This window comes from Prunus mume, linkage group LG2, assembly GCF_029339155.1.
Source record: "Prunus mume cultivar Tortuosa linkage group LG2, ASM2933915v1, whole genome shotgun sequence".
Taxonomy (NCBI): domain Eukaryota; kingdom Viridiplantae; phylum Streptophyta; class Magnoliopsida; order Rosales; family Rosaceae; genus Prunus; species Prunus mume.
In genome coordinates, this window is record NC_142699.1 from 10,548,225 (window position 1) to 10,566,487 (window position 18,263).

At 36.9% G+C, this 18,263-nt stretch overlaps 3 protein-coding genes across 3 annotated transcripts; 2 read left to right on the top strand and 1 right to left on the bottom strand.

Annotated features, from left to right (window-relative positions):
• Positions 1-1,648: 1,648 nt before the first annotated feature.
• On the bottom strand, positions 1,649-2,696 carry LOC103320279 (MIZU-KUSSEI-like protein (Protein of unknown function, DUF617)). The gene has a single exon (XM_008221935.2). The coding sequence runs from the start codon at positions 2,470-2,472 to the stop codon at positions 1,771-1,773; it is 702 nt and encodes a 233-aa protein (XP_008220157.1). The 5' UTR covers positions 2,473-2,696; the 3' UTR covers positions 1,649-1,770.
• Positions 2,697-5,392: 2,696 nt separating this feature from the next.
• On the top strand, positions 5,393-11,127 carry LOC103320301 (peptidase uncH-like). The gene is made up of 18 exons (XM_089044377.1): positions 5,393-5,764; positions 5,844-6,031; positions 6,154-6,258; positions 6,362-6,433; positions 6,558-6,705; positions 7,061-7,143; positions 7,567-7,622; positions 7,847-7,983; positions 8,093-8,183; positions 8,284-8,349; positions 8,471-8,693; positions 9,058-9,159; positions 9,426-9,511; positions 9,601-9,723; positions 10,077-10,146; positions 10,234-10,325; positions 10,467-10,571; positions 10,666-11,127. The coding sequence occupies exons 1-18, from the start codon at positions 5,580-5,582 to the stop codon at positions 10,777-10,779; spliced, it is 2,046 nt and encodes a 681-aa protein (XP_088900503.1). The 5' UTR covers positions 5,393-5,579; the 3' UTR covers positions 10,780-11,127.
• A 1,112-nt stretch (positions 11,128-12,239) lies between these two features.
• LOC103320302 (peptidase uncH-like) lies at positions 12,240-17,992 on the top strand. Its single transcript, XM_089044378.1, has 18 exons — positions 12,240-12,582; positions 12,662-12,849; positions 12,971-13,075; positions 13,191-13,262; positions 13,387-13,534; positions 13,890-13,972; positions 14,394-14,449; positions 14,724-14,860; positions 14,970-15,060; positions 15,161-15,226; positions 15,346-15,568; positions 15,918-16,019; positions 16,267-16,352; positions 16,442-16,564; positions 16,922-16,991; positions 17,079-17,170; positions 17,312-17,416; positions 17,511-17,992. The coding sequence occupies exons 1-18, from the start codon at positions 12,275-12,277 to the stop codon at positions 17,622-17,624; spliced, it is 2,169 nt and encodes a 722-aa protein (XP_088900504.1). The 5' UTR covers positions 12,240-12,274; the 3' UTR covers positions 17,625-17,992.
• The last annotated feature ends 271 nt before the right edge of the window (positions 17,993-18,263 follow it).

Consider the following 18,263-nt stretch of genomic DNA (forward strand, 5'->3'; position numbering starts at 1 on the left):
GTTCAATGATGTTTGAGAGATTGTTTTCTGCCTTAATCTTTTTCAAGCACCGGTTGTTGTAGGGATTTGGGTCCTCCTCATCTGTAACTCCATGTTAGCTAGGATTCAAGATGTATATAATGTCTTGTAATATTTGTGCATAGTTGGTTATGTTTTTACAATTTATGTGTTGCAAGAACCTCTATTTGAGACTGTGTTCTTACTGATGTATTCTGGATTTTTGCCATAATTTGAATCTCTACTGTTTTGAAAAAAAAAAAAACACTCACACTCTGTCAGTGGAAAAACTTTGAACTCTCTTTTGTGCTACATGGAGTCCCGTAGAGCCACATACTTATCTTTTTCTTCTAGAAAGAGAAAAAGAAAAGTCCTGCCATTTGTCTGCATGGTTATGACTAGTAATGATATTTTTTTTCCCACAGTAACCCTCAGAGATCAAAACTAACAAGTAAATACAAGACTACAAGTCGTTTTATATGCACAGAAGTCAGATAGGCATTTGCTGACTATGCAAGCTGTTGACAGATTGGCTCAAATTAAAATACAGACTACTCAGACAAGAGAAGATCTAACTAGATTCTGCTTTTTTTACCAACCTCCCCCTGTTCTATCCAATAAGTATAAGCTTGCAATCTATGTAAATTCATTTGGGCCAGGTTTTGCTGGACAACTCTGTTTGACCATCTTTAATTTAACATATTCAAACTAAAATATACTTCCATCTCTCTCTGTCTGTACAAGATGAGAATTAAGCTGTTCTGGAAGCTTGAGGGTTTGTAGGTTTGTACTTTGTTGTGCAATGCCAAAGCCCATTCCTGTCCTTGTTAGATTGGAGCACTGGTTGAATCCAGTAGGACTCACTTTGGGCTTATAGGGCTAAAGGTTCAAGAAAATACAAAAGACGCCTTTGTTTCGGCACCTTGTCTTGTGGTGTCATCCTATATTGTATTTTAACGATCCGATTCATCTATATTTTTGATATTCTTTCAAAAATTATCATTGCAAAGGAAAAAAAAAAGAGACTTGAATTCGAAACCATTTAATCACTCAATTAATGGTTGTCGTTTTTATATTTTGTTAAAGTATAGTATACGTCTGTTTTGTTAGTTGGAATTAGATGTCTTAAATGATTGCAAAAATGATCTATGATTGAAGACTTTAAAAATAAACTATTTTAATCGTTCAATTAAAATGTGTGGTTGACTCCACAATGTGTCCTTCAAATCGAATAAGATTATGGGATTATTTGAGGATTTTTTTTTCTTTTCCAATTTTCTTTAGTTTTGTCTTGGAAAGGGAGTCGGGTCAGAAAACATTAATTTTGCAGGTACAAACCCTAACCCGCCGAAAATAAAAAAGCCAAAACCGGGCTAGCTAGTGTGGTCCAAACACTTTCCAGCCCGTTAATAATTATTTCATATGAGATTTTCATGGAATCATCAATCAAGACATTTCCTTGATGCCAATAATTGATGAGATTTTAGAGACAATTTTTTTTCTGCTGTGATTTGTGTACAATTTTCACCATCATCAAATCTATTTCCTAATTGCAATTTTTATTCTTCCCTTAATTTGCTTCATTATTGGCCTGAAGTCAGAAATTATATTGGGCATGGGAAAATCCAATTTCATGGTATGAGAGGGAACCTAAGAAACAGGCTTTGGCATATTGGATATAACATTTCCATGATTTCAAACTTCTGAAAACCTTCGTTTACATAACATTAATATAACCTAGATTAAGGAAAATGGAAAACAAGTTTGTGCTGGCTAGTGAGCTCTTACAATGAAAATACTTAATTCTGGCCCTGCAGCCCCATCTGGATTGATCATGTACAAAGCCTCGGAGTCCTTTGATCCAACAACCCTCTCAAACCTTGCCCTTATGTAGGTCAGTTCCCCATCTGATGCATATTCTTTTTCGGACGGGCTTGGAAGCACCCCTGCCCCCATTGAAACACCCCTCAAAGTCTGCATAACATGAAGCTCATCCTCTGACATTTGCTTCCTCCGAATCGAATACCCCACCTTTCTTCCATTACAATACACAGCCCAAACGAACTCCTCCAGCAGCTTCTTCTTGTTCGTCTTGGTCTCGCTCTCCAGCGCGATTCGGACTATATCCGATGCCATTTCCTTATGGAACACACTACTGTGCATTGGCAGCTCTATCACAAAGAGTGGCATGCAATGAGGGTCTTCTTGTATGGCCAGGCTTACCCTGCCTTTTCGATACCCGAAAATTGTACCTGTGGTGGCATTGTCCTTAAGTAAAGGCTTTCGGGGTCTTCCCAACAAGGCCACCATTTTGCAGCCTGATGTCAACATGGGGAAGAGTTTGAACATCTTGAGAAGGCCTCCGGATGAGGACTTTGATGAACGTTTTTGGCCCGGTGTGTGACTATGCCGGAGAAAATTCAATATAGCCGAGTTCTCCATGTGGTAGAAGGGGCTAGAGTGCACAGACGGCATTGCAGGATTTTGGTTGAGGTATAAATTCAAGAAATACAGGAAGGGTATTTTAGATAAGAGTATCTCAAAGTGTACGCGAATTGGGGATATATATAGAGAGAGGGGAAGGTAGAAATTTATTTTGGTTGGTCACTTGGGTGTGTTTGTGTTGTGTCATTGGAATCTTTGAAGTGGGAAAGGAAATACAGACCCTTCATTTTTTTTCCTTCAAGTTTGGTTAGGAAAGGAAACCTAATGGGACTAAAAGATTGATGTGACAAAGTTTCGAGAAGAGAAGGGAAGGGGGTTGAATGTGATAAGATAAGGGAGGGCGGACCACAAACAGAATGCGGGCAAGGGCCAGGTGGGGGAAGAAAAAAAAAACCACCAAAAAAGATACATGAAAAAAGGACTGTGTCAATGTTGGTTTGGCATGTGCTTCTCTGATCATCTCATAGAGCATCAATATCAGCTGCTTTATGCTTTTCCAAACCCCATCCTAAGTGCTCAATAATTATTGAGGTGCAGCTCATCTTTCCCCTCAAACAGTTCTTCTGTTTATCCATGGAATTTGCTTTCTTTCTTTTTTTCTTCCTCTCTTGTTAGTGACCATCTCTTTCTCTGTTTCCTTTTAGTTCCTTTCAGAGATGGTCTTATCAGAAAGCCATGTTAGGCAGCAAAAGCCAGTGATTGAAATAATTGGCTTGTATCCGAAGTGCTTTTTCTAGTTTCTGGTGTTTTTTTTTGCGTTCAGCAAGGCATCCCTTGCTCATTTTGAGTTCAAACTGCTGCCAGTGTTATGTGTTGCAGAATTATAAATTTGTTCCCAGAACAAAAACAACAAAAACAAAAATTAAAATCACTCAATTTTACTAGCAAATAAGTCCAAGTAGGAGGCCACTGCCATTGTCCAACACCTAGATGGGGCTCCTTTGTCATGATCAGCTATAAAGAGTCTGTACTGTCAGCATCACCATGAAACCACGATCATTGACAAATATTAAACAGCATCTCTCGTGTTTTAGGCACCTTTTTTTGTGTTAAAGTTTTAGGCCTTTTTATTCTTATAATATTTTTTTGTTAATCAGTACTTGTAACGAGTATTAACCATAATTAGAAAGGAAGATTATAGAGAGAAGGGACAATGCTACTCTTTAATCAGTATGCGGCAATCACCTAATCGTACATCTGCTGGCTGCTTTTTTTAATTTTAATTTTAATTTTTTAATCAGATAATAATTCATGATGAAATAATACAGTTCAAATTAAAAATTCAGTGCTGAAAACTCATGGAAAATAATTGGTTTTAATTCCATGATTGTAGCCATTTTCTTTTTGGGAAATGACCCACTAGCTGAGCAAACATCTACCACATGTATGGTTGGAGGAGAGAAAAAGCTATGGTCATTTAAAGCATACACTTTGGGTTTGGATGCAAGACCAAGTTACCTGCAGCAAAGGTGGGTTCCATATGAATATATATGAATTTGCCAAAAGAGTTTAGCTTGCCTTGATGCAACATAAAGTTACAACCAAAACCATCACATGACCACTTACAACAGTGTTAAAAACCAATAATATAGATTTGATTGATTTGAAGCGTGAATATACAAAGTATTTCTCTCTTATCTAAATAAATACTTATGTTGTCAGACTGTGAATCTGAACCACACGTTCAATAAAGAGTTAAACTACACTTGTCTTGTTAATCGACAATCTAACAAAACAACATTTTCATATACCACGCGTATACATCAATTGATAACTTCAATTTTTGGATGATTGATAATTGGAGATGGTGTTTTTTGCAAATCTAAAATAGATTATATAATTGTTTGAAAACTCATCCACCTATCATTTCATTCATTAGAATTATTGTGCTTACGATGGGATGGTTAGATGCGCTAGCTCTTCTGGTAATTGTATGTCACAAGATGTAGTTTTGGTTTGCAACTTTATTTCGATAAAAGCAGAGTTTGCACAGTTTTAGAAGAAAAGTTTGCTTTAAGTGTTTGATGTTAAGAGATTAGACAATGTGGTGGACAAAGCATGCACAAACAATGAAGTCAAGATCTCTCTCTCATCGCTCAATAATTGATCTACAAGTTGTTGTCAAGTTAGGCGCTTGTTTATGAGGGCTTAACAACAAAAATAAGTTGATTGCAACAAAGATAGTTCTTGTTTCTGACATGATGAAAACATATGTCAACAGCCCAAATCACCATATATTTTATCTTTGTATTGCTTACTTTTTAAGATAGTGATCACTTGTGAAATAATCCACGCTAAATATCAACTTAGTAAATAGTTAAATGAAATAGGGTGAGCACTGTTTGATTTGCTTCGAGTTTGACTTTAATCCGCATGCTAAATATGTAACATCATGGTTCAAATTATTTTAGTAATATGCCTCAAATTAATAGTATAAACTGAATCAAATCAATTTATATAGTGACTGATTCAGCTCCATCGTTTCCTCTTATACGAAGTTAAGCAAGTAGTTAGAGAAAACATTTTACAAGTTGAAGGATGTAGAAATTTAAGAATTTTAGTTTTGGTAATAAATGGTTAATATCAATGTGGGAGATGAAAGTTAACTGTAAATGTTGATAACAGATTGAAGTAATCGATATCATAGAGTATTTTAAAATAGGCCAAACCGAAGTGAACCAAAATAATTGCAGTTTGATCCAATTTGATCCAAAACGCTTCTGGCATTAAAAGTCAAACGAAACAGGCGAACCACCTCTGGGCTTAAAACTAACGAGATCTCGGGCCATAGAAGTGATTTTAGGGCTCATAAGAGGCTCGACGGTTTTCTTACCCGGGCCATAGTACCGTTTGAAGCCCAAACCTTGAAAGCCCGCGGTTTCCCGCCCATTCCAAAACGTCCAAACGGTGTTTTTGTGCACATGCTTAAAAAACGGTTTTTTTCAGGGGTGCGATTTCCTGGAACACACGGTCTTATTTTAAAAATATAAAAACGCAGATTGGAGAGTCTCAAAATGGCTCTCTCAGTCTCGTCCATAGCTACTCTCACTCTCACTCGCTTCTAGTCTTCTTCCTTCAGTCGTATTAGTAAACGCTTCAGCTCCCGAGCCCCAACTAACACCCACAACCGCCCGCAAATGTCGTCTTCTTCGTCTTCTCCCACGGAGCCCAAGCAATCAGAAAAAATCTCAGCTCCTTACGGCTCCTGGAAATCCCAAATCACCGCCGATGTCGTCTCCGGTGCCTCCAAGCGACTCGGCGGTACCGCCATTGATTCCCTCGGCCGCCTCATCTGGCTCGAGTCTCGTCCCTCTGAATCAGGGTATCTATCTATACTCTCGTAAGTTTTCATGGATTTATTTGTATTTTGACCAACGAGGAACTGTTTGGTGTATGCATAGACGAGCGGTTCTGGTGAGAGAACCGGATAGACCGGAGGGTGAACCGGTTGATATTACGCCCAAGGACTATGCGGTTCGGACTCTGGCTCAGGAGTACGGAGGTGGCGCCTTCAGTGTTTCGGGAGATACACTCATTTTCTCCAATTACAAGGATCAACGCCTTTACAAGCAGTCCCTGAGTTCCAATGGTATATGATGTTTTCCATATCATTGTTTATATACTCTTGTTTTTTTTCCGAATTCTCAAGCAAAATTATATTAATGTTTAATTAGGAAGATGATGACTTGTTTTAATATTGGTGCCATCCAGATTCTTCACCTGTGCCACTCACTCCAGATTATGGTGGCCCAGTTGTTAGTTATGCCGATGGGGTGTTTGATGCACGGTTTAACCGGTTTGTCAGTGTCCAGGAAGGTATGTGGATGTGGCGCATTAGTATAAGCATGTTCTTCTGCTTTTCGTTTCTATATAGTCAGTAAGGCATTTATGTGTCAATCCCATTTCTCATTTTGTGTAGATCGTCGTCAAAGCAGTACTAATTCGATAACAACAATTGTAACAGTAGGGCTAGATGGCAAGAACATTCGGGGTAAGAGGTTGTCAAAAACCCATGTCTTGCTTCATTTTCCAATGCCATAGTATATGTGTAACACTAAAAGTATTGCAGTACATCTGATATTATTTAACTAATGCGGGTATCATGTAACATCCAGAACCAGAAGTACTAATAGGCGGAACTGATTTCTATGCTTTCCCGCGTTTGGATCCCAAAGGTGAACGACTGGCATGGATTGAATGGTGCCATCCTAACATGCCATGGGACCAGGCTCAACTTTGGGTTGGGTATATATCTGACAGTGGGTAAGCAAATCATTTTTTAGGATTCATTCTCTTCTTCAGTTCCAAAATTTATCTTTACAAGAAACATTAGGTCACCACTGAAGACACTAATATTTCAAAGTATGGCTTGTAATATGCACACTTCGTGCATTCTTTGAGTTCTATTTACATATGATGTAGTTATATTTACTCAATACTGTTATAAAGGTGCATATAAGAATAACATTTTTTACATAGCTTTTTTGTCCTTCAGTAACTCTGTTCTTCTTCTTGCTGTTGTCCTACTCTATGGTCACTTGGTTTAATAATAAATCCATATCCATTATTGGAGGTTCATTTTTTAAATTCTGAACGGATTTGTATCTGCTCCATGCAGAGAAGTCCATAAACGAATCTGTGTTGCTGGCTCTGATCCTACGATTAAGGAGTCTCCAATTGAACCCAAGTGGTCCTCTAAAGGTACCCTTTTTCTATTATTGGTTGATGAACATATTTAACATATTTAACTTTGGAATGTATTATTAAAGGCTCATGCTAACAAGGTATAATGTACTGAACTTACTACAAGTATTGGGTACATCTATTAGCAGGGAAAACCTATATGTGCATCCTTGGCTAAAAGGGGAATTTATTTTATCTTTGTACAGCACTGGTGTGGTCAACAATATTGAATACCAATATTTTATCGATTAAGGATCACATTCCATGACTAACTCTTGGCAGTTACTATTCACAATCGAACACTTCAAGTTATGTGGTTTCTTAGATTCTACCGATTTCTTTCACTCTTGTTTATTCTGTATAGTGAAATTTATATATTTTTACAATTATTAAGATAGACAAAAAACTGTTGAACTTATTGGTTATGCTTGAATTGTGCAGGGGAGCTATTTTTTATTACTGACAGACAAAGTGGGTACTGGAATCTCTATAAATGGGTAAATTTCGTACTTTAACATTGTTTGGACATGCTGCCTAGTTTGACAACAGATTTTCATTCCTTTTTTATTTTCTTAATCAGACAACTGTATTTGGAATTAAATAACACTATACTCAATTTTTTGTTGCTTGAACATGCTGCCTAGTCAGACAACAGTTATTTGGCGTCAATTGACATTTATTATACTATATACATTTTCTTAATTTACTTTTGCTTTATCAGGTTGAGTCTAACAATGAGGTCCTATCAGTTTATTCCTTGGATGCTGAGTTTTCTAAACCGCTATGGGTTTTTGGCATCAACTCTTATGAATTTATTCAGAGCCATGAACAAAAAAACGTAATTGCTTGCAGCTATAGGTAAGAATTATTTGTGGTTGTTTTGCGTTAATCTTGTTTTGACTTGTAATTTGTAAAAATTATCAACTATGCAATTTAGTCTAGCTTAAGTTTGGATATTTGCATGTAGGCAGAATGGGAGGTCGTATCTTGGAATTCTGGATGATGCTCAGGGCTCACTATCTCTGCTTAGCATTCCTTTCTCGGATATTGATAATATTGTACTTCTAAAAACCTTATTTTCACTAAGTTTCTGTGTTAAAGTTGTTAATTATCTGACCTGATTATAGCTTTTTAAAATTTTCATATTTGTCTACGCAGACTTTGGGGATCAATTGCCTATACGTGGAAGGAGCATCAGAAGTTGATCCGTTGTCTGTTGCTAAGGTGTTTAACATAATTTATGGCTTATCGTGAAGTACCTCTTCCTATTGTCAGGCAAAGGCTATTTTTTGGAAATTGAACCACTAGTGTCACATGTCTCCATTTTTTTCTTTCTTTCTTGCAGGTGACTTTGGATGAAGATAAATCGAAAGCAGTTGATTTCAAGATTATTTGGTCTTCTTCACCTGATTGCTTAAAATACAAGTCTTACTTCAGCCTACCTGAATTAATTGAATTCCCAACAGAAGTTCCTGGTCAAACTGCCTTTGCATACTTTTATCCACCATCAAATCCCAATTACCAAGCTACTCATGATGAAAAGCCTCCACTGTTATTGAATAGCCATGGTACGTGTGATTTGAATTTTCGTAGTTATAATTCCTAAATGGTCTTGAGGCATTTAGTTTGAAATATAGTTATGCACTTTCTGTAAGGATGAAAGGCGAGTCTTTCATTTTAAAAAGGATTACACTTTGTAAGTTTCAACAAGTTATTTAGATCAGGGAACAATGGAACATACAGTATTATATAGCAGAGTAGATCATTTCAACCGTAATTTACCTATAGTAGTAACATTAGATGTACGCTTGTGCAATGCCTTTTAGTTAGGTGCCCTTTGTAGTCACATATGTCTGTTCTCTTCAATGTATAGTTTAGCTGTTCTTATAAACAGAATTCATTACAAATTTGTTTTTCTTTGATTTACTACAGGAGGGCCCACAGATGAATCACGTGGAATCTTAAATCTGAGTGTTCAGTACTGGACTAGTCGTGGTTGGGCATATGTTGACGTTAACTATGGTGGAAGCACTGGTTTGTTCTTAACCTTATGTTGTTTTTTCATTTTATCTTTTTGAGATCTTTTTGCTGCATATTCATGGCACTGGTAAGACAGCCCCTCGTCTGTCAATCCTGAGTTTATACTATCTTTGATTACACTCTATATTTCAAACTCATTTACTATATTTGCTTATTTTTTTTACTTTTCACGTGGGTGGTTGTTGATGGAGTTAGTTTGGCCAGTAAAAGATTTTCCTTTCAAATTATATTCCTCTATATCTTAGACAATGGGTTTTAAGGTTATGGCAGGGAATATCGTGAACGGCTCTTGAAGAAATGGGGAATTGTGGATGTAGATGATTGTTGCAGTTGTGCTAAATATCTGGTATTCATTTCATCTCCCCTACCTAAATGGTCATGATTAACTTAATAGATCATCCATCAAGCCAGGGTAATGTATACTTTTTTATCTAGGTGGGTTCTGGAAAGGCAGATGGGGAGCGGCTTTGTATTACTGGGGGCTCTGCAGGTGGCTACACAACCTTAGCTGCTCTTGCTTTTAGAGACACCTTCAAGGCAGGAGCTTCCTTGTGTGGCGTGAGTGCCTAACTCTTTACTTGGTTTTATTATTAATTTTTTTTGTCTCTCTTAACCAATCCCTTGGTTTTCTATTAACTAGAGAACTGAGGGATGGGTCATATTTTTGCATTATGAAAGACTGTTGTATATGAATATTTCGGATTTGGCCTCTTCTTGGGGGAATCTCCTGTAGTCTTTGCTTTTATATGCGAACATTCTTTCTGAAGCTTGATAGAAATTCACTACTTCTCTTTTTTTCCTATATATATTTTTTAATTTCTTCTCTTATTAACTAACATCCTTCTACATTGCACATAATTCTCAATGAACTATAAAACTGAATTTTCTTTGTTTATTTGGTCCCTGAGCAGGTAGCCGACTTAAACATGTTGAGGGCAGAAACTCACAAATTTGAATCTCATTATATTGATAATCTCGTTGGTAAGTCAGACAATGACATTGGGTGCCACCGTGCTATACTTTGTTCTTTTATTGTTATTGATATGAGGCAATTTTAACTTGTTGCAGGCAGTGAAAAGGATTACTATGATAGGTCACCAATCAACTTTGCTGATAAGTTTTCTTGCCCGATAATCTTGTTCCAAGGATTGGAAGACAAGGTAAGCAGATCTTGCCCGATAATCTTTTTCTTTTACCCTTCTATCAGCAGTCACCATGTAATAAAACGAGTCATTTGTTTAATTCAATGGTGGTATTGTTGGGTTTTATTTATGAGTTTATGAATACGATTTACTTTGTAGGTTGTACCCCCAGATCAAGCTCGTAAAATACACAAAGCTTTGAAGGAAAAGGGTTTGCCTGTTGCTCTTGTGGAGTACGAAGGAGAACAACATGGTTTCCGTAAGGTATTTTCTGTTTATATTTTCCATGTTGATGTATTAAGTGACAAATCGAAATGATTGGAAAGAGTAGACTGATGTTGTATTTTTACATGCACAGGCTGAGAACATCAAGTTCACGCTGGAACAGCAAATGGTTTTCTTCGCACGTTTAGTTGGACGCTTCAAGGTCGCTGATGAGATTAATCCGATCAAAATTGACAACTTCGATTAAACATTTAGTAAAGAGAGATGCCTCATGCCCGAGTCAGTCTCAGTTTTCATGCGATGAATTATGTTTGACAGGTTTGCTTCTTCAAGAGATTTTGTGCCGTCTGAGAAGCGCAAACAATTTTCTAGTTTGAAGGAACTTGTAGATCTCCTATTACACCTACATGTATGCATGTGTTATGTCTAATGTCAGAAATATGAATTTAACTATGTTTAACATGTTCTCTGGTCTATTATGCCACGTTCGATGTCAAGTTTGTCACGGTCCTTTTGCGTTGACTTGATGTACATATGACACGTGTAACTTTTAAACCTTGTGTGAAGTTTGTATCGAAGCAATTCTGTTTCCTTATGGGCTTTGATGATATGTATTCGTTTCCATTATACATATTTCGAGAATCATGCGATGCTCTGTGCGAAGTGTTGTGATCAGTAACGCAAGGAGTGTCAAAGAATATGAGTCTCATATAAGAAATTTGACTAAATAAAATATAAAATATAATGAATGGTTACACTATTAATAATACCGAGGTCTTTTGTGATAAAACATCATGCCAACTGGACTTTGTAAGTAGTTAAATTGGGGATTATACGTGTTGTTAGTAGTGAGTTGCTGACTCGTCTCTCTAAAATTTAACATGGTATTAGAGACAGGTTGATTGATTGGACTTGAATTGGGCCTCTATCCTTACCCAATATGTGGTGTTCACATGTTGGGCTTGAATGTTTACACTATTCTTTACCCAATACATAGTTCTCACGTGTTGGGTTTGAATGATTAACTTCGATGTGAACTTGATAAATAGTTAAATGGAATAGGGTAAGCATTGATTGATTTGCTTCGAGTTTGACTTTAATCCGCATGCCACATATGTAACATCACAGTTCAAATTATTTTAATATATACTTCAAATTAATAGTATAAACTGAATCAAATCAATTCATGTAGCGACTGATTCAGCTCCATCATTTCCTCTTATACGAAGTTAAGCAAGTAGTTAGAGAAAACATTTTACAGTTGAAGGATGTAGAAATTTAAGAATTTTAGTTTTGGTAATAAATGGTTAATATCAATGTGGGAGATGAAAGTTAACTGTAAATGTTGATAACAGATTGAAGTAATCAATAAAATAGACTATTTTAAAATAGGCCAAACCGAAGTGAACCAAAATAATTGCAGTTTGATCCAATTTGATCCAAAACGCTTCTGGCATTAAAAGTCAAACGAAACAGGCAAATCACCTCTGGGCTTAAAACTAACGAGATCTCGGGCCATAGAAGTGATTTTAGGGCTCATAAGAGGCTCGACGGTTTTCTTACCCGGGCCATAGTACCGTTTGAAGCCCAAACCTTGAAAGCCCGCGGTTTCCCGCCCATTCCAAAACGTCCAAACGGTGTTTTTGTGCACATGCTTAAAAAACGGTTTTTTTCTGAGGTGCGATTTCCTGGAACACACGGTCTTATTTAAAAATATAAAAACGCAGATTGGGAGAGTCAAAATGGCCCTCTCAATCTCGTCCATAGCTACTCTCACCCTCACTCGCTTCTCGTCTTCTTCCTTCAATCGTATTAGTAAACGCTTCAGCTCCCGAGCCCCAACTAACACCCACAACCGCCCGCAAATGTCGTCTTCTTCGTCTTCTCCCACGGAGCCCAAGCAATCAGAAAAAATCTCAGCACCTTACGGCTCCTGGAAATCCCAAATCACCGCCGATGTCGTCTCCGGTGCCTCCAAGCGACTCGGCGGTACCGCCATCGATTCCCTCGGCCGCCTCATCTGGCTCGAGTCTCGTCCCTCTGAATCAGGGTATCTATCTATACTTTTGTAATTTTTCATGGATTTATTTGTATTTTGACCAACGAGGAACTGTTTGGTGTATGCATAGACGAGCGGTTCTGGTGAGAGAACCGGATAGACCGGAGGGTGAACCGGTTGATATTACGCCCAAGGACTATGCGGTTCGGACTCTGGCTCAGGAGTACGGAGGTGGCGCCTTCAGTGTTTCTGGCGATACACTCATTTTCTCCAATTACAAGGATCAACGCCTTTACAAGCAGTCCCTGAGTCCCAATGGTATATGATGTTTTCCATATCATTGTTTATATACTCTTGTTTTTTTCCGAATTCTCAAGCAAAATTATATTAATGTTTAATTAGGAAGATGATGACTTGTGTTAATATTGGTGCCATCCAGATTCTTCACCTGTGCCACTCACTCCAGATTATGGTGGCCCAGTTGTTAGTTATGCCGATGGGGTGTTTGATGCACGGTTTAACCGGTTTGTCACTGTCCAGGAAGGTGTGTGGATGTGGATGTGGATGTGGCGCATTAGTATAAGCATGTTCTTCTGCTTTTCGTTTCTATATAGTCAGTAAGGCATTTATGTGTCAATCCCATTTCTCATTTTGTGTAGATCGTCGTCAAAGCAGTACTAATTCGACAACAACAATTGTAACAGTAGGGCTAGATGGCAAGAACATTCGGGGTAAGAGGTTGTCAAAAACCCATGTCTTGCTTCATTTTCCAATGCCATAGTATATGTGTAACACTAAAAGTATTGCAGTACATCTGATATTATTTAACTAATGCGGGTATCATGTAACATCCAGAACCAGAAGTACTAATAGGCGGAACTGATTTCTATGCTTTCCCGCGTTTGGATCCCAAAGGTGAACGACTGGCATGGATTGAATGGTGCCATCCTAACATGCCATGGGACCAGGCTCAACTTTGGGTTGGGTATATATCTGACAGCGGGTAAGCAAATCATTTTTCAGGATTCATTCTCTTCTTCAGTTCCAAAATTTATCTTTACAAGAAACATTAGGTCACCACTGAAGACACTAATATTTCAAAGTATGGCTTGTAATATGCACACTTCGTGCATTCTTTGAGTTCTATTCACATATGATGTAGTTATATTTACTCAATCCTGTTATAAAGGTGCATATAAGAATAACATTTTTTACATAGCTGTTTTGTCCTTCAGTAACTCTGTTCTTCTTCTTGCTGTTGTCCTACTCTATGGTCACTTGGTTTAATAATAAATCCATATCCATTATTGGAGGTTCATTTTTTAAATTCTGAACGGATTTGTATCTGCTCCATGCAGAGAAGTCCATAAACGAATCTGTGTTGCTGGCTCTGATCCTACAATTAAGGAGTCTCCAATTGAACCCAAGTGGTCCTCTAAAGGTACCCTTTTTCTATTATTGGTTGATGAACATATTTAACATATTTAACTTTGGAATGTATTATTAAAGGCTCATGCTAACAAGGTATAATGTACTGAACTTACTACAAGTATTGGGTACATCTATTAGCAGGGAAAACCTATATGTGCATCCTTGGCTAAAAGGGGAACTTATTTTATCTTTGTAAAGCACTGGTGGGTTCAACAATATTGAATACCAATATTTTATCGATTAAGGATCACATTCCATGACTAACTCTTGGCAGTAACTATTCACAATTGAACACTTCAAGTTTGTGGTTTCTTAGATTCTACCGATTTCTTTCACTCTTGCTTATTCTGTATAGTGAAATTTATATATTTTTCAATTATTAAGATTGGCAAAAAAATGTTGAACTTATTGGTTATGCTTGAATCATGCAGGGGAGCTATTTTTTATTACTGACAGACAAAGTGGGTACTGGAATCTCTATAAATGGGTAAATTTCGTACTTTAACATTTCTGTCTGGCTTATTTATTGCAAATAATAAGAACAATATACTTCATTTAACATTGTTTGGACATGCTGCCTAGTTTGACAACAAATTTTCCTTCTTTTTTTATTTTCTTAATCGGACAACTGTATTTGGAATCGAATAACACTATACTCAATTTTTTGTTGCTTGAACATGCTGCCTAGTCAGACAACAATTATTTGGCGTCAATTGACATTTATTATAATATATACATTTTCTTAATTCACTTATCAACAGGTTGAGTCTAACAATGAGGTCCTATCAGTTTATTCCTTGGATGCTGAGTTTTCTAAACCGCTATGGGTTTTTGGCATCAACTCTTATGAATTTATTCAGAGCCATGAACAAAAAAACGTAATTGCTTGCAGCTATAGGTAAGAATTATTTGTGGTTGTTTTGCGTTAATCTTGTTTTGACTAGTAATTTGTAAATATTATCAACTATGCAATTTAGTCTAGCTAAAGTTTGGATGTTTGCATGTAGGCAAAATGGGAGGTCGTATCTTGGAATTCTGGATGATGCTCAGGGCTCACTATCTCTGCTTAGCATTCCTTTCACGGATATTGATAATATTGTACTTCTAAAAACCTTATTTTCACTAAGTTTCTGTGCTAAAGTTGTTAATTATCTGACCTGATTATAGCTTTTTAAAATTTTCATATTTGTCTACGCAGACTTTGGGGATCAATTGCCTATATGTGGAGGGAGCATCAGAAGTTGATCCGTTGTCTGTTGCTAAGGTTTTTAACATATTTTTTGGCTTATCGTTAAGTACATCTTCCTATTGTCAGGCAAAGGCTATTTTTTGGAAATTGAACCACTAGTGTCACATGTTTCCATTTTTTTTTCTTTCTTGCAGGTGACTTTGGATGAAGATAAATCAAAAGCGGTTGATTTCAAGATTATTTGGTCTTCTTCACCTGATTGCTTAAAATACAAGTCTTACTTCAGCCTACCTGAATTAATTGAATTCCCAACAGAAGTTCCTGGTCAAATTGCCTTTGCATACTTTTATCCACCATCAAATCCCAATTACCAAGCTACTCATGATGAAAAGCCTCCGCTGTTATTGAAAAGCCATGGTACATGTGATTTGAATTTTCGTAGTTATAATTCCTAAATGGTCTTGAGGCATTTAGTTTGAAATATAGTTATGCACTTTCTGTAAGGATGACAGGTGAGTCTTTCATTTTAAAAAGGATTACACTTTATAAGTTTCAACAAGTTATTTAGATCAGGGAACAATGGAACATACAGTATTATATAGCAGAGTAGATCATTTCAACCGTAATTTACCTATAGTAGTAACATTAGAAGTACGCTTGTGCAATGCCTTTTAGTTAGGTGCCCTTTGTCTGTTCTCTTCAATGTATAGTTTAGCTGTTATAAACAGAATTCATTACAACTTTGTTTTTCTTTGATTTACTACAGGAGGGCCCACAGCTGAATCACGTGGAATCTTAAATCTGAGTGTTCAGTACTGGACTAGTCGTGGTTGGGCATTTGTCGACGTTAACTATGGTGGAAGCACTGGTTTGTTCTTAACCTTATGTTGTTTTTTTATTTTATCTTTATGAGATCTTTTTGCTGCATATTCATGGCACTAGTAAGACAGCCCCTCGTCTGTCAATCCTGAGTTTATGCTATCTTTGATTACACTCTATATTTCAAACTCATTTACTATATTTGCTTATTTTTGTTGTTGATGGAGTTAGTTTGGCTAGTAAAAGATTTACCTTTCAAATTATATTCCTCTATATCTTAGACAATGGGTTTTAAGGTTATGGCAGGGAATATCGTGAACGGCTCTTGAAGAAATGGGGAATTGTGGATGTAGATGATTGTTGCAGTTGTGCTAAATATCTGGTATTCATTTCATCTCCCCTACCTAAATGGTCCTGATTAACTTAATAGATCATCCATCAAGCCAGGGTACTATATACTTTTTTATCTAGGTGGGTTCTGGAAAGGCAGATGGGGAGCGGCTTTGTATTACTGGGGGCTCTGCAGGTGGCTACACAACCTTAGCTGCTCTTGCTTTTAGAGACACCTTCAAGGCAGGAGCTTCCTTGTATGGCGTGAGTGCCTAACTCTTTACTTAGTTTTTTTATTAATTTTTTTTGTCTCTCTTAACCAATCCCTTGGTTTTCTATTAACTAGAGAACTGAGGGATGGGTCTTATTTTTGCATTATGAAAGACTATGTTGTGTATGAATATTTCGGATTTGGCCTCTTGTTCAAGGAATCTCCTGTATTCTTTGCTTTTATATGCGAACATTCTTTCTGAAGCTTGATAGAAATTCACTATATATTTATTTTTTTCCTATATATATTTGTTAATTTCTTCTCTTATTAACTAATATCCTTCTACATTGCACATAATTCTCTATGAACTATAAAACTGATTTTTCTTTGTTTATTTGGTCCCTGAGCAGGTAGCCGACTTAAACATGTTGAGGGCAGAAACTCACAAATTTGAATCTCATTATATTGATAATCTCGTTGGTAAGTCAGACGATGACATTGGGTGCCACCGTGCTATACTTTGTTCTTTTATTGTTATTGATATGAGGCAATTTTAACTGGTTGCAGGCAGTGAAAAGGATTACTATGATAGGTCACCAATCAACTTTGCTGATAAGTTTTCTTGCCCGATAATCTTGTTCCAAGGATTGGAAGACAAGGTAAGCAGATCTTGCCCGATAATCTTTTTCTTTTACCCTTCTATCAGCAGTCACCATGTAATAAAACGAGTCATTTGTTTAATTCAATGGTGGTATTTTTGGGTTTTATTTATGAGTTTATGAATACGATTTACTTTGTAGGTTGTACCCCCAGATCAAGCTCGTAAAATATACAAAGCTTTGAAGGAAAAGGGTTTGCCTGTTGCTCTTGTGGAGTACGAAGGAGAACAACATGGTTTCCGTAAGGTATTTTCTGTTTATATTTTCCATGTTGATGTATTAAGTAACAAATTGCAATGATTGGAAAGAGTAGACTGATGTTGTATTTTTACATGCACAGGCTGAGAACATCAAGTTCACGTTGGAACAGCAAATGGTTTTCTTTGCACGTTTAGTTGGACGCTTCAAGGTCGCTGATGAGATTAATCCGATCAAAATTGACAACTTCGATTAAACATTTAGTAAAGAGAGATGCCTCGTGAATCATGCCCGAGTCTCAGTCTCAGTTTTCATACGATGAATTAGGTTTGACAGGTTTGCTTCTTCAAGAGATTTTTGTGCCGTCTGAGAAGCACAAACAATTTTCTAGTTTGAAGGAACTTGTAGATCTCCTATTACACCTACAGTATGCATGTGTTATGTCCAACGTGAGAAATATGAATTTAACTATGTTTAACATGTTCTCTGGTCTATTATGCCACGTTCGATGTCAAGTTTGTTACGGTCTTTTTGCGTTGACTTGATGTACATATGACACGTGTAACTTTTAAACCTGTGTGAAGTTTGTATCGAAGCAATGTTTCCTTATGGGCTTTGATGATACGTATTCGTTTCCACTAACATATTTCGAGAATCATGCGATGCTATGTGCGAAGTGTTGTGATCAGTAACGTAAGGAGTGTTGAAGAATAATGAGTTTCATATAGGAAATTTGACTAAATAAAATACAAAATATAATGAATGGTTACATTATTAATAATATCGATGTCTTTTGTGATAAAACCTAATATCTATTGGGCTTTATAAGTGGTTAAGTTGTGGATAATATTGGTGTTGTTAGTAGTGGGCCGTTGGCTCATCTCTCTGAAATTTA

Excerpts from the sequence above, each read along its gene's own strand:
- LOC103320279 (XM_008221935.2), bottom strand. The coding sequence starts at position 2,472 with ATGCCGTCTGTGCACTCTAGCCCCTTCTACCACATGGAGAACTCGGCT.
- LOC103320301 (XM_089044377.1), top strand. The coding sequence starts at position 5,580 with ATGTCGTCTTCTTCGTCTTCTCCCACGGAGCCCAAGCAATCAGAAAAA. Across the intron at positions 8,184-8,283 it reads TCTCGGATATTGATAATATT|ACTTTGGGGATCAATTGCCT; the intron begins GTACTTCTAAAA and ends TTGTCTACGCAG. Across the intron at positions 10,572-10,665 it reads AACAACATGGTTTCCGTAAG|GCTGAGAACATCAAGTTCAC; the intron begins GTATTTTCTGTT and ends TTACATGCACAG.
- LOC103320302 (XM_089044378.1), top strand. The coding sequence starts at position 12,275 with ATGGCCCTCTCAATCTCGTCCATAGCTACTCTCACCCTCACTCGCTTC. Across the intron at positions 16,020-16,266 it reads TAACTATGGTGGAAGCACTG|GTTATGGCAGGGAATATCGT; the intron begins GTTTGTTCTTAA and ends ATGGGTTTTAAG. Across the intron at positions 17,417-17,510 it reads AACAACATGGTTTCCGTAAG|GCTGAGAACATCAAGTTCAC; the intron begins GTATTTTCTGTT and ends TTACATGCACAG.